The following is a 16,573-nucleotide window of genomic DNA, read 5'->3' as shown; positions in this document are numbered from 1 at the left end:
TTTATTTATTCATTCATTTATTTATTTATTTATTTATTTATTTATGGCTGCGTTTGGTCCTCGTTGCTGTGCACGGGCTTTCTTTTTAGTTGCGGTGAGCGGGAGCTACTCTTCACCATGGTGTGCAGGCCTCTAATTAAGGTGGCTTCTCTTGCTGTGGAGCACAGGCTCCAGGTGCGCAGGCCTCAGTAGTTGTGGCACATGGGATCAGTAATTGTGGCTCAAGGGCTCTAGAGTGCAGGCTCAGTAGTTGTGGGACACGGGCCCAGCCGCTCGGTGGCATGTGGGCTCTTCCCGGACCAGGGCTCGAACCCATGTCCCCTGCATTGGCAGGCGGATTCTTAACCACTGTGCCACCAGCAAAGCCCCAGTCATTCATTTTAAATTGAATGTGTTCCCATGGTTGCCAAATTTTGTTGATCTATCTACATTTATAAGTTGATAATTAAAAATTGTCATGCATACAATTATGCATTTGTTCCATAATGAAAATTTACTATTCTTATAATCAAAGTAACAAATATTATTTTATAAATAAAAGTGTCCTTGGTAGAAATACATGTTTTATTTTCTCTTGCTATAGCTCACAAAGTAAATCAGAAATATTAGAATCAAATACATCATTAGAAGTAATATGAAACCTGAAGTTTGCAAAATGTCAAAGCATTAGACAACTGAGAGCCCCTGGAACAAAATGTGGCAAAGCATTATTATTCAAATATAAGAAATAAATGAAATTTGGAAGGTTTTTGGGAAAATGATTTCCATCTCCATTTAGAGAAGCTCTCAGAGCTCAATGCATGTCAGGGTTCACATTCTAACATTTGGACTGGCACGTTATAATAGGCAAAGGAAACTCTTCAAGGCATAAATGAATTGATTCACTTCTCCACTGCTGCTTTTCACAAGGTGGGCAGTTTTTCCTTCCCAGACGTATGGAACAACTTCCATAAACGAGCTGATCTTCCAAACCCAGACAAGGAAGGGGGAGGGACAGAGGAATTAATTACCTCTGTCAGAGGGCCCTTCATGTGGAGAAGCAGATGAGGATGTTTTCCTTCGAACTAGGGTTAGGTGTATCACTTGCCCTGCATTTCTTAACACTTCAACGACATCCTGGTTGGCAAAACCCTGAATATTCACACCATCGACCTAAAACATTAAAAGATACATTAAACAGAAGTTCCAAGTTAGCTACCACTTTTAATTCTGGCAAGGCAGTATAAAATTAGGCAATTCATTTCATCCCCAAAACTATTTGTATTAGACCTAAGAAAGTATTTTTGAATAAGGATGAAAAATTAGTAGTAGAACATGCTGACAAATTTCCTGTGAAACTAGAAAGCAAACTGAAATTTGTATTCCTAAGTCACACATTTAACTTAATAGCCTGAGAAAGGTAGAGGGTCTTAATCTCTGATGCTATTCAAAATTCAAAGTGCCATAAAAGGTGGTCAGTTGTTATACAGAGCTCTCAAGATGTATTACTAGAAGCCATTATTACTAAAAGTGAAGAGGCCATCCAATAGTTCACCCCTTTACCATATATCATGTGATATTTTCCAGAAGAAACTGATCTCCCTCCATTAGGTTTTCTAGTATTCTGAAAAAGCACATGCAAGAAAGGTATTTACTAATCTCAGTCAAGTCCAATCACACATTCTTAAGTCCATCATGACCAACAGGCCTCCTCGCTCAATCTTCTTCAAGCTAGCCAAACCACTGCTATAGCTTTCCCCCTAATATCTTCTCCAAAGTTTTATCACTCATCTCCAAACTGCCAATCACAAGACATTTCCTAAGCCCAATAATGGAAAAGTCAAGGGTCATGAAAGGTGCTTCCTTAGATGGACTTGAAGGACAAACATTCAAATTATACCAACAAACATTTGTTTCTGTATAAATCAATAAATTAAATGTGTGTGTATGTGTGTGTATACATGCTTCAAAATTATTATGCAAATAAACTGTAGGGCTTCCCTGTTGGCGCAGTGGTTAAGAATCTGCCTGCCAATGCGGGAGACACGGGTTCGAGCCCTGGTCCGGGAAGATCCCACATGCCGCAGAGCAACTAAGCCCACGCACCACAACTACTGAGCATGCGAGCCACAACTACTGAGCCTGCGAGCCACAACTACTGAAGCCCGCACGCCTAGAGCCCGTGCTCCACAACAAGAGAAGCCACCGCAATGAGAAGCCCACACACCGCAACAAAGAGTAGCCCCCGCTCGCCGCAACCAGAGAAAAGCCCGTGTGCAGCAACAAAGACCCAATGGAGCCAAAAATAAAATAAATAAAATAAATTTATAAAAGAAAAAGAAAATAAACTGCAAAATTTAACTAATTTCTACTAAATGGAGGAAATACATGCTTCAAAATTATTATGAAAATAAACTGTAAAATTTAACTAATTTCTACTAAATGGAAGAAATACCAATTACAATCCAAATTGATAAAAGGCAATGATTGCATTCTCAAAAGCAAAAAAATCTCAATTTTGTATATACTCAAAATTACTATTAATAGAAAAACTACTTTCACAAAGAGATAAATGGTTCTAGTAAATGGCCTATTAATTGCATATAAAATTGATGAATTTAAAGAACACAAAGAGGTGCTTGAAATGTTTTGTAAGAGAATGCTAGTGCATCTTTCAAATATATGTGTATGTATATTATAATATACATATGTATACAGTATTTTTTTTCCTGCCAATATCATTAGTGACTCCTTTCTTCACAGGCAGTTAAAAAAAAAAATGAGGATGGACAAACAACAAGGTCCTGCTGCATGGAACAGGGAACTATATCCAATCTCCTGGGATAAACCATAATGGAAAAGAATACTAAAAAATGAAGGTATATATGTGTAAAACTGAGTCACTTTACTGTACGGCAGAGATTGGCACAATGTTGTAAATCAACTTATACTTCAATTAAAAAAATTTCTTTTTAATTAAAAAAAATTTAGGACCATGAGAGTCCAAATTAATGAGATTTCACTGCACTAACAAACTTAATTTTTTAAAAACATTATGAGACTATATTAAGCCATTCCCATTGCATATATATTATAATAATGATAACTTTTCCCCCAACTTGATTCAATTCTAAAACAGAGGGCAGTTACTTACAGCAACTATTTGGTCATTCACTTGAATTTGACCATTGTGGTATGCAGCGCTGCCAGGTATTATACTTTTCACATAAATCCCTGAAGCTTCTCCTACGGTGCACAAAACATATGGAAAAAGGAAGAAAGCTCTAATTAAGTCTTGATTGCAAAATTCACATCAAGAGGTTAATTAGCTAAAGGGGCTGACTGAAGGCTTGATAAATACTATTCTGAATGCAAGCAGAGAAACTGATGGATTATTTCAAACTGTCACCATAACAAGTGACCCAAATTTGAAATGATTTGATTGATGCCTATTTTTGGAAAAATAATCAGTAATGGAACCTTGATGAAATGCATTCCATCAGCTGGAATTCAGGAGAGCTCAGGTTAAGTCTTACTCTCTTCTCTTGGTCCATCTCCCTTCTCACTGCTGACTTGCCATAAACCTTCATCATTTCTCAGCAGCACTAAGACAAGAGGATCCTAACATGTCTTCCTACATTTAGTTCACTGCTCATGTTAGCTTCTATATATATCATAAAATGTATATAAAAATTGTAACTATATAAAAAGTATGCATGCCTATGGGCAAGGGCTGGAAGAAAAGTTAGAAAAAGAAAGACCATAGCTCTGGATGATTTTATATTTTTATCTCAATTTCAAATGAACTTAAAATATTGTCTGTAGAAAGAATATAAACAACAATGGATTCCTATAGCCTACATGATAAAATGTAAATTTCATAGAATCACATTCAAGGACCTCCATAATTTGCCCCAAACTTCTTGTTTTACTTCATCTTCCAACTACCGCTCCAATAAGACAAAAGTCCAGACACACAAGACTCATGATGTTCCACCAAAACTCCAAGTATTTTCTATATTCTATCCCTTTTCTCATTTTTTATTCCTGTCGATCTCAACCCTTCTATCTAAATCCTTCTCCTTTTCCATGCTTAGTACAAATGCCTCTTTCTTTGTGAATTCTCCATTTCCCTCTGTCATAATGAGTCTTTCATCTGCTATATGATGATAGTTTGCTTGCATTTCTGATAACCCATACATTTCATTTATCCTCAAATAACTGACAGTTATTTACATGTTTATCTCCCTGAATAGACTTTTCTTATATTCATTTTTCTACTCCCTCCAAAACTAAGCAAATCAACTGCTCAAAAGTTCCAATGAATGGAATAAAGTGAAAACTATTTTGATAGACTACATGTTTAAAAAGCATATTGAATTATTAAATGTTCTAGTGTTTGGATTTAACACTTCTCACCCAGCCCTTGCTCCAGTCCCAAAAGCTTCTTTTGAGGGTAAAGAAGTAATATGATTCTTTTCTTATTCAGTAACATAAACATCAAATTTTCTCAGTTATCATTCACTTCATTTTACTCTGCATGTATATCACTAGGTTTACAACTTGAAAACTTAATGTAATAAAGGTTCATAAACCACAAGTTTATGATTTCTCTAACCAGACAGCATATTAAGAGCTACTCAGTACATTTTTTTTGCAACATTATTATACAATCCATACTTAGCTCTTTAGAACTCATTTAAATTCTGAACCTAAAAATGGTGGCACTTAGAAAAATCTAAAGGTTTGAAAACAGTTATTTCATTAGGCTAAAATAGCACAAGGTCGTCTGACATGAATTTCATTCAGGACTTTGAATACATTAGCACTTTTAATCTTTCCACCTGCTGTAAACATGCAAAATAATAACTTTAAAAAAATTAACTCTCTAACCTTGCAATTTTTAAAAAACTAGAACATTTCATAACTTTAACTTTTCATCTTACTAGCAAATATTTGTGAAAAAGATTTATTTTTCCTTACTGTAGTGATTTCTTATCATAATAGAGTAACTCTTACAGTGAAAGTTACCAAAGCTTTGCATGTCGGAGTTCAGGGAGTATTATTCAGAGATACTTGGGCCATGCATTTATTCTTACAATGTATTCCCTTTATATGAAAGAAAAATAATTCTAATTAAAGCATTTGTTTTATCTTCTTTTTTTTTTTTTTTTTTTCCCTGTACACGGGCCTCTCACTGTTGTGGCCTCTCCCGTTGCGGAGCACAGGCTCCGGACGCACAGGCTCAGCGGCCATGGCTCACGGGCCCAGCCGCTCCGCGGCATATGGGATCCTCCCAGACCGGGGCACGAACCCGTATCCCCTGCATCGGCAGGCGGACTCTCAACCACTGCGCCACCAGGGAGGCCCTATCTTCTTTTGATAAACATAATAGTAATACTTTTTTGACATTCACAATATGAAATATATGCAGTAATCATTTTACTTTATCACATGTAAAATGTCATAGTATGCAACAGTCTCAATATTCAAAATATATCTATCTTAGAAACAAGAGGAGGTACAATTCAAATGTTATATACTATGTTGGATAAATTAAATTCTTTTGTTAATGACTATCAAGCCAGCTACAAAACTACTGAGATAAAACTGTGATTCTCTAATAATTTTTTGTAATTGGTTGCTATTACAGAGTCATGGTTTTATTGTTAAATGTTTAAATTAAAATATGCAGATATTTAATTTTACTCTCTAGAAACCTTAACATCCTTTACAATTATTTCCAAATGTAAAATAGAAATGATTCATTTACCTGTCTGAGCAGTTCCAACATAACCAACAATTCTAATTCCAAGACTTTGTCCATCTTTTTTAATGAGTTCAACATCATAAGTTTCAAAAAGAGAATTGTCCTGAAAGGAAAAAATAACTTTAATTATATATAACATTTAGTTATCTAGCTTGTGTACATAGTCAATTTGTGCATGTATTTTCTGAGCACCTGTGGTACGCAGAATTTTAAGATTGTCTCTATGACTTTTGATCCCTGGTGCCATTCCTGTGTTTATATCACGGAAAAGGGAGATTATCCAGGTAAGCCTAATCTAAGCAGGCACCCTTCAAAAGCAGAGAGTTTTCTCCTATTGATGGCAGAAAGAGAAGTGAAAAAGATTTGAGGCATAAGGACTGGACTTGCGTTTTGAAGAAGGAGGGGTCATGTGAGAAGGAACACAGGGGGACTTAAGGAGATGAAAGAAGTCCTTAGCTGACAGCCATTAATACAGAGACTTCAGTCCTATGGCTACAAGAAACTATTCTGCCAACAATATGATAGAGCTTGGAAATGGACTGTTCCCAGAGTATCCAGATAAGAGCCCAGCCAGGCCAACACCTTGATTTAGGCTTTGTAAGACTCTAAGAAGAGCCCAGCAAAGCTCACCCAGACTTCAGACCTACAGAACTGTGGACCAACAAAGGGTACTGCTTCAAGCCACTACATTTGTGATGATTTGTTATACAACAAGAGAAAACTAATACAGCCACTTAGAAAAAACTCAGCATAAATTTGTATCTGAAAGAATTTAATGTAAAGAAAAAGTTAGAAATAAATGGTAAGACTAACTATTGTAAGCAAAAAATATTGACCTAAAACTGATTATCATTCTTGTCTTCTAATTTAAAATATTTCTGTAAAAGAGCAAGGTGTCTAAAAACATAAAACCTTGTTTTCAATTCAAAACATTAATAATCGAAAGTAAATAACTGATTGCATCAAATTCTCACTTATCACAGAGCTACACTGGTCCCTCACTACAAAGTAGAAGGCTTCAGAAAACCAGAAGAATGAATGGAAAAGAAAATGGTTCTAACTAGTTTGGAGAAGAAAACAAAAATGATTCTAATATCTCTGACAGAAAACTTCCACTCACATGGTTCCAAGTAGGGAAAGGCTTTCCAGAAGACACCAAATGGTTCCTCAAATGAATTTGAAACGTGGCTTCCCACCCCCTTCTCACCATAATCACTTCTCTTTTCTTCTTCCTGGCTTGTCCTTTTAAAAACTATTTCTTTCCTTTTGCCTTATTATCTCTTGATTCAGAGCCTGTGAGATGGTTGGAAAGATCTTGGGACTGAGGGATGGGGGGACCAGATTGAGGCAGTCAAAAGGTACAAACTTCCATTTGTACCTTGTATTATAAGATGAATATGTACTAGGGATGTAATATACAACATGATAAATATAATTAGCACTGTATGTTATGTATAAAAGTTAAGAGAGTAAATCCTGGGTTCTCATCACAAGAAATAATTTTTTTCTATTTCTTTAATTGTATATGAGGTGATGGATGTTCACTACATTTATTTTGATAATCACTTCATGATGTATGTAAATTAAATCACTAGGCTCTACACCTTAAACTTATAAAGTGCTGTATGTCGATTTTATCTTAATAAGACTGAAAGACAAAAACCAAGAAAAGAACGTGAAATGGACCAGAAAGATCTAAATTCAAACCCCAGCTTTGCAACTTACTACCTATATGACCTTTAAAACAAGTTATTTGGACTTCCATTTCCTCATCTATTAAGTGGATGATAAGACCTATCTTGCAGAATTCTTATGAAAAATTCAGATGACTCAGACAATTCCAAGTGCTTGATAATGATTAATAGTAATGATTATTATATAACTGTGGATTGTTAATAATCAAAATAAATATTATTATTAATGTCTATTCCCTTTGTCCAGTCTGTTCTTATCAGTGATAACACACATACACTGACCAGTATTTACAGTTTCCCCTCCACTATCTGGATATCTGTTCACCAATCTTATGAAATAGAAATACAGGTATTATTATTCTCCAATCTACAGATGAGCAGCTGAGGCTCAGGGAAGTTGAATGACTTAACCCTGAGAAATGGCAAAAAAAAGAAAATCAAACTTGTCTAGTGTTACAAATTGCTCTGCTTCCCTGTTGAGCACTGAGACACAACTCACACCCATGCGACACTTGGGAGTGGAAAACATTTCTAATCCTGCAGTAAATCACACCCAGTACTGAATTTACGATGAAAGAGTAATTTGTATACTCACAGAACTAGGGCTCCTGTTGGCCACAGCAGGCAGGGCAACAGGTAAGGCTGCAGGGGTAGGAGGGGCTATGGAAATTTCACCAACTGGGTCTCTTGCAACAAGCATCCTGACAGAATTCCCACAGTTCCTCAGCACTTGTGCAACTTGCTCACTGGTCATTCCCTGCACATTTGTGCTACCAATCTTCAAGATGTGATCCCCTGTCTGGAGTCTTCCATCCTTTAATCCAAGGGAAAAAAAAGAAAAGAAAATTATTATGAGAAATCATTGGTCTAACTTCACTAGTTAATAACAATTCATCAGACCTTGAGTCGTGGCAAAATGGCTGATAAAGAAGCCATCTAAAAATGCTGAATAACATATAATACTTTTAATGAACAGCTGAATTGGCAACAGAGAAAAGGAAGTCCTTGTAATACAGAAAAAGAAGGGAAGGGGTGGGGGCACAGGAGGAGAGTTCAAAAGGAAAAGAGCAACCAGATTTTTAAAATGGCCATTTGCTTGAGGGTATTACTTCATGCCTAATGGCCTAGAGCCAGGTAAAAATAGCCACATACATAAGGAAGAGACCTGAAAGCCCTGGGCATCAGGAAAGGAAGAAAGTCAGATCAGAGGCCACCAACAAAAAAGTGAAGAACCCTAAGGGCCGACAAGCCCAGTGACACATTTGAGGAACAGCAAGATGACACATTTGAGGAACAGAAGAGAATGAGCAAAGAGGAGAGTAGTCAAGAACCGATGGGAGGGCTTCCCTGGTGGCACAGTGGTTAAGAATCTGCCTGCTAATGCAAGGGACACAGGTTCGTGCCCTGTCCTGGGAAGATCCCACATGCCTCAGAGCAACTAAGCCCGTGCATCAAAACTACTGAGCTTGAGCTCTAGAGCCCGCGAGCCACAACTACTGAGCCCACGTGCCACAACTACTGAAGCCTACGCGCCTAGAGCCTGTGCTCCACAACAAGAGAAGCCACGACAATGAGAAGCCCGTGCACTGAAACGAAGAGTAGCCCCTGCTCACCGCAACTAGAGAAAGCCTGTGCACAGCAACAAAGACCCAACACAGCCAAAAATAAATAAATAAATTTATTTTTTAAAAAAAGAATCGATGGGAGCATTACCAGGGGGTCAGCAGTATAGAGCATCTGCTCTGAGCCATGGGGGAAGGGAAGTCATTGGAGGGTTTTGAGCAGTGGAGTGACATGATCTGACTTAGTTTTAACAAGAGCACTCCAGCCTCTGTGCTGAAAATAAACTAAAGGAGAGAAAACAATAGAAGCAGAGATACCAGTTGGGAGGCTAATGCAATAATCTAGAAAGAGACAACAAGAGCCTGGACTAGGTTAGCAGTTGGGGTGTTGAGAAGTGAGATTCTAGACGTATTTTTAATGAACTGTCAACAGGCTCTGCTGATAGCTTCTACATGGGGTGTGAGGGGAAAATGGAATCAAAACTCTAAGGTTTTAGCCTAAGCAGCTGGAAAGACAGAGTTGCTATTGAGACTAAAAAAAAAAAAAGACTACAGAGGAACAGGTGTGTGAGAACAGAAATCAGGAGTTCAGTTTTAGAGATGTCTAGTCTGAGATGCCTATTAGACACTGCAAGTGGATATATCAGATACGCAGCTGGATATACAAGTCTGGAGTTCAGGAGAGAAGTCCAGACCACACATTTAAATTTGGGAGTCATGAGCATATAGAAGGTATTTAACATCATGACTCTGGATGAGTTTAGAGGAAGGATATGCAATCTTCTGTTTCTTAAGCTGGTGATATATATATGGGTAATCATTACTATTATTATTATTATTATTTAAAACGGTCTATTTCTTAAACTGGATTATAGGTACATTGGTGATTATTATTATTATCATTTAAAATGTGCACAGATATTATATATACTTCTATATGTTTGTATATTTCACTCATGGAAAAGTTTAAAACATAATACATCAAAAGGTATATCAGGGGCTTCCCTGGTGGCACAGTGGTTGAGAGTCCGCCTGCCGATGCAGGGGACACGGGTTCGTGCCCCGGTCCGGGAAGATCCCACATGCCGCGGAGCGGCTGGGCCTGTGAGCCATGGCCGCTGCGCCTGCGCGTCCGGAGCCTGTGCTCCGCAACGGGAGAGGCCACAACAGTGAGAGGCCTGCGTACCGAAAAAAAAAAAAAAAAAGGTTGACTGAATTGACCAAGATCACAAAGCTAATAAGTGGCAGAGCCAAAGTTCAACCCAAGCTGTCTCACTGAAGACCTGTTTTTATTTAGTCATTTGTCTTATACTTTGATATCTCCAAAGTAGTATCAGTAAATAATAAATATACCGTTTCCTATTCTCCAAGAAATTTCCTATAACTGTCAAAGGGCTTGAAATAAAGTGAAGATGAAAATAGATATTTTGCACCTGGGAGAGAAGGACAACCTGAGAATAGAGCCATGACCACTGGGCTAGTACAGTTCTAAGCTTCATACTCCTGGCTCCGGGAGGCACCATCTGTAAGTTCCAGATGGACCTCAGAAGAAAAAAAGTGGAAAGGAAGGAAGGGAGGGAGGGAGGGAGGGAGGGAAAGGAGCAAAAGAGAGAGGGCCTTAAAACTAAGTCTATTGCCCATCCTTCCTTTTCTCCAATTTTGCAGAAACCTGTACGAAAGAAGGTGTTAGATCAAAACAGGGAGTAGAAAACTATATGCTTTGTTGTGAATTCTGCAGAAGGCATTAGAAGCTACTGCGAGCAAAGAGGAGCCGTGAAACAGAAATGCAATTCAAGTCAGAAACATGTGGAAAGACTTAGAAAAGAAATAGATGCAAGGAAGAAATTACTGTGGAAAAAGGAACAAAGAATTGCTGGATTTCTACTTTAAGCATTGATAATTTGATGTTCTATTTTTATCAATGCAACAAACTTGAAACAAAACAAGCAACTACTTAAGAGACAGTCAAGTGTTCATGATGAAAAATAAGGGTAAGATGCCTCTGTGAATAAACCATTCTTGAACAGAATTTTGGCCTGACCACAGAATAAAGAATATGATGAGTGTTTTCATACTTGGCTTGGACAAAGGACATTTCACTGTAAGTACAGAGTCACCTCCTAAGCACTATTTCTTTCCTATATTACCTCAACTCATTTAAAATGATGTAGATAATTTGCACCTGTCACTGAAAGTCACACATTTTCTTATTCCAGAAAAACAGGTGTTCTAAGGAATTCATAAGTGCAAAACAATCATAATCAGATTGATAGGAAAGACACCAAAATGACAGCTAGCTTTTGAAAGTCCAGCAGCCCCAAACATTGCATTTTACTGATAATTTCTGATCAATATTCTCCTTTCATAATCTGTCTACTGTGGAAGGAAATTAAAAGGTATAGAGTCCTTTTTGTTCTTTAACAGAAATCGTAAGTCAATGATAGCCAACAAATGGCTATGCCAAGATTCAAAGTCATAGCATGCTAATCCAACAGTGAAATACAAAAGTTTATTAACCCATAGATTCTTTCAAAAGAGAAAAAATTATGCATACAGGAAAAGATAGTATGGAAGGCAAAAAATTAAAATAGCTGATGTAACAGCGTAACACACTATTACAGTGAAAACACTATCATTCATATCGTATTTTTTAAAGAAAAAATACTTTAATCCAAGTTAGCAGTTATTGGCTAAAAAAACATTTATTACTCTGCACACTTAAGTTCTCTGATAGGCTGTTGTAGATGATAATTTCAATTCAAAAAATATTTGAAAGCCTAAAGGATTTCAGGCTTGAGCTACAAAAGAAAGAAATCAAATTTGTTTCTCTGAAAATTAAAAAATGGCACCAAATACTTCCACAACTCAGAAAATGAAATTATTACCACTTCTGATTCCAGGCCATTTCTATCACTGGTCTTTAATCAAAAGGCAAAAGAGAAAAACAAATACTGTATGCTAACACATATATATGGAATCTAAAAAAAAATAAAAAATAAAAAAATGGTTCTGATGAACCTAGGGGCAGGACAGGAATAAAGACTCAGACGTAGAGAATGGACTTGAGGACATGGGGAGGGGGAAGGGTAAGCTGGGACGAAGTGAGAGAGTAGCACTGACATATATACACTAACAAATGTAAAATAGATAGCTAGTGGGAAGCAGCTGCATAGCACACGGAGATCATCTCGGTGCTTTGTGACCACGTAGAGGGGTGGGAGAGGGAGGGTGGGAGGGAGACGCAAGAGGGAGGAGATATGGGGATATATGTATATGTATAGCTGATTCACTTTGTTATACAGCAGAAACTAACACTGTAAAGCAATTATACTCCAATAAAGATGTTAAGTAAATAAATAAACAATAAGAATGCACATTAAAAAAAAGAAAAGAAAAAAATAAATAAATGTCAACCTCATGGCAAGTCTCAGGTTTGAATCTCCAAAGGAAAATAATCCTAATCCTGTATTTTGACCAAAAATCAGTAGATGGATAACTTAGATCCTTGGCTAGTTTGATTTGGTATTCTTTTATCTTGACTTCTAGTAAGAACATTGCAAGGCTTTTATAAAGATATAACTTGTATTACTAGAACCATAAAATTGCTCTTTGCCTCAAGGAATTACAGGTACTAAGTATAAGTACATCTATCCTATCCTCATATTTCCAGAGCCCTCATCAATGATTTTTAAGCATAAGGAAAATACCAGTTTACAGACACACTCAAAGCAAAATTACTGGGAATAACCAACTGTTCAGTGGCCTCAAGCTGGGTCTTTATTATTCTAGACTAAAAATTCCTCATAGGGCTTCCCTAGTGGCGCAGTGGTTGGGAGCCAGCCTCCCGATGCAGGGGACACGGGTTCGTGCCCCGGTCCGGGAGGATCCCACATGCTGCAGAGCGGCTGGGCCCGTGAGCCATGGCCGCTGAGCCTGCGCGTCCAGAGCCTGTGCTCCGTGACGAGAGAGGCCACAACAGTGAGAGGCCCACGTACCGCAAAAAAAAAAAAAAAAAAAAAAATTCCTTGTAGTCCACGCCTACTCTCCAATCCTTGGTTGGTTCGATTCCTTCTTAGTATTAAAGGTTACTAGATAGGTAATAGGACTCATATTATAATTGTCTGATACCCAAAGTCAATAATTCATGAGAACTTTTAAGTAGGTTGTGCTTTTTTTTCTTTTTTTAAATTAAAATGCTGTTCCATGTTAAAACGTGGTTTGTCTCACAAATGTTTTCCCTCAAGAAAACCGCCATACTTCAGTACATGACAGAAGTGCTACACGGTACATCCGATTTTGTCACATGGTATTAAAAAGACATGGGCTTAAAGGTCATATTTACTTAAACTCGTTTTTATTGCACTTTCTTAAGTGAGACTGGCATTGTTGCCGTTGCAGTGGCAAGCACGTGTGGAGAAGAATGCAATGACTACTAGTACAGTTGTGTGCCACTGCCCTGTTTCACACAAAGGCACCAGCAGGTTTAGCCTACCACTGCTTGCGTGTCATCAGTGCAAACGTCAACATGGTGAAAGGGCTAATACATCTTAGTATTATTATGTAAGTTGTTTTGATCTTGTACACCCCCTGCAAAAGACTCAGGGACCCACAGACAAAACTCTGAGAGCCATTATGCTAAATAAATACACTTAGCTGCTGAAAGGATAATAGGAATAGCTCCACAATTTGTATAAGGTAGAGCAAGCTTTTTCTTTCTTTTTTTCTTGGCCTGGCCACATGGCTTGTGGAATCTTAGTTCCCTGACCAGGGATCGAACCTGTGCTCCCTGCAATGGAAGCACGGAGTCCTAACCCAAGGTGGAACAATCTTGACTAGAAATAGAAAGCTGAGGAACTTGCCTCAAAGCTGCATGTGCACAGCAAGTTCATTTTTACTTTATATGTTTTTTAGAAGGGATAAATTTTTACATGTGACTAGACATTAATCAGTAAAATTTACAAATCATTCTGATTATCATGGACAGTCTATATAATATGAACTCATTACTGTATTAAGTAGCTTCAAATTTCTAAACTACTTTTTAAAAACTCAATGTAGTATTTAACATTTTCTTCAATGTAAAACTAAGCAGAAACAGCTGATAAGTTTTAAAATGGCCCACTTTCACTTTGAACACTGCTAAATAATGAAGGGTAGTATTTTTATTTATAATGCCAGAAATTTGTAATTCTAGTGAAATTTACCACAAACAATATTGAGATAAAAGTTTGTAATCACTGTACCATCTGATTTTAACATTTAGGACCTTGAAAGATACACTGGGAGAAAATAATATAGATATTCAGAATACAATACCCATTAATGATTCCTTTCAATAAAAAATATTGTCTTTTGATAGAATCAAGATGACTGTCAATCACAGGCCAAAAAAAAAAAGAAAACCATCCCCAAAAACGTTGATTTAGGAGCTTTTTAAAATAAAGCAGAGTGAGTGTATATTAACAGTTATAGAAAAAAACATTTTTAGCTATACTTAAATTCTGGTCATGGAAACATATATCCTAGTAACCCATGTTATAAAATTACATTTCAAGCCATACAATTTAAATTGTATAAAACCAAAATTAAATCAAAGAAGGTCAACTTACTCGATCTGCTAATCCTCCAGGAACTATAGTCCTCACAACTACACCACTCGATTTTCCTCCAACTATTCCAAAACCTAATCCAGAGCCATCATTAATGAGCTCAACATCTTCAATATGGCCCCAACGAACCTACAAATTAATAGCAAGTAAGAAGCAAAGTGTTAGCAAAGCATATACATTCATTGTTTACCACTACAGTAATTACTAAGGTAACAGGTAGACAAAAAATTTAATATTCATACAATTAATCAAGTCAACTTTCTAGAGGTTCAGAGATACGTAAAGATGATCATATGGTCCCTGCCTTTACAGATTTTATAATCCGGTAGAGAGATAAACTAAAACATAAACAATTAAGATATAAGACAGAATATTGGACCACAGAACACTGTAGCTCTAAGAGGACAGAAACACACTGTCTCATTCCCCAGTCTATGCCTGATACCTAGCACAGTGCCAAGCACCTAGTAGGAACCAATAAATATGTGTTTATCTGAATTAAAAGAGAATCATAAAATATTATAAAGATGGGAGGAATGTAGAGACAAGAGGTCAAATCCAATGAAAACTTAGGGAAAGCTTCAAGGAAAAAGTAGCATTTTAATTGCTCTACAGAGAAAAAAGACATTCAAGCAAAAGGGAAATTTAAGAGCAAAGCTAGGCTCAGGTAAGTGGGAATAACTGAAGGTTTTAGAAGAGGGAACCACAGGAACAAAGCGGTGGTTTAGAAAGATTAATCTAGCAGCAATGTGAAGCATGCGATTGTGAGGACACAGAGTGACCAGAATAATTGAAGAGACTCTGATGAAGGAGAGGAAAGGTAGGCCTAACTGAAGGTATTAGCAATAGGATTATACAAATCAGACTAAGAGACATAAGCATTTTTCCTCTAATAGCAGGCTCCATCAGAAGTATGCATTAAATTCACATAATGCGCCTGCAGAGCAAAAGTCTCCCCCTCAAGACATTAGGGCGTACTTATTACTTAGTTCTTCTATTACACTAAATTCGAAAGTTACTATGCAATGTTAAAATAACCAGAGATATTGGGACTATTTAATAAATTCACACCTGGAACAATACCTAGTATCCAGAAAGCAACAATGTTTGCTAAAAATGCCTAAATTAGGGACAGCAATTAATATTCATAGAGTATTTATTCTGCCCTAGGCACTGTGTTTAGCTCTTCACATGCATTCTCACTTAATCCTCACATCTCTGTGAACTAGAAACTGTTATTAGTTCCAAGCAACAGATGAGAAAACTGAGGTATGGAGAAGTCAAGGCATCTGCCCAGTAAGACTCACCTACGAAGTAAGAAGTGGACCTCAACCCACCTTAGCCTGACTCCAGAGCCCTTGTTCTTAACCACTATGTTAAGCAACTTCCCACTTTGTTCATTCTATTTATATGTAAAGTGTGCTATATAAATATTACTGATTACAACAGGGAAAATGTCTATACATTAGTGTTGTGACCTTGTACTGTACCCAGTCTATTTTTTCTTTTGTCCAATGAATGGAAATTAAATAAATCAGCTAGCACTTAGTGTTATAAGAAAATAAGATTTATTAGCTTGCATTTTGAAGATGCAGGCCAAAATCCGTAAAATGTTACAAAGCAAGTTTAAAGACTCCCAAAGGAACATAAACTTTTATTCTTTTAAATTGTTCAGTATACACCCTTACATGAAAAGAAGAAAAACTTCTATAATTGTACAGTATCCATAATTTAGTCATAAACACCCAATTTAAAAAAATGTTTTGAAACAAATAACCAAATCTTAATTTTAAAACTCAATAGTAAATCTCTAATAAAAACTCCCAGCTTAATTAAGTGATTACATCACCAAGGAATTCCTTCCTTCACCAAATTATACCCAATACTACAATCTGCCCCCTATATTAAATAATAATCTTAAACAAGGAGAATCGTAGGACATTGAAAAAACAAAACAAA

At 36.9% G+C, this 16,573-nt stretch overlaps 1 protein-coding gene across 5 annotated transcripts in view; it reads right to left on the bottom strand.

The window, feature by feature from the left end:
- Window positions 1-16,573, bottom strand: part of PATJ (PATJ crumbs cell polarity complex component) — a 353,136-nt gene that overhangs the window by 314,370 nt on the left and 22,193 nt on the right. For all 5 annotated transcript variants that reach the window (XM_082616407.1, XM_082616410.1, XM_082616411.1 and 2 more), the window contains 5 exons: window positions 14,615-14,743; window positions 8,039-8,257; window positions 5,753-5,852; window positions 3,134-3,225; window positions 1,011-1,152 (listed from right to left, as the gene is read on the bottom strand). In XM_082616407.1, the coding sequence (XP_082472533.1) occupies window positions 1,011-1,152; window positions 3,134-3,225; window positions 5,753-5,852; window positions 8,039-8,257; window positions 14,615-14,743 (682 nt within the window). The remainder of the gene's footprint in view (window positions 1-1,010; window positions 1,153-3,133; window positions 3,226-5,752; window positions 5,853-8,038; window positions 8,258-14,614; window positions 14,744-16,573) is intronic.

Source organism: Mesoplodon mirus (assembly GCF_964341445.2).
Source record: "Mesoplodon mirus genome assembly, chromosome: 3".
NCBI classification, from domain to species: Eukaryota; Metazoa; Chordata; class Mammalia; order Artiodactyla; family Ziphiidae; genus Mesoplodon; species Mesoplodon mirus.
The sequence above is the reverse complement of the archived record's forward strand: the minus strand, read 5'-3'. Positions and strand labels throughout refer to the sequence as shown.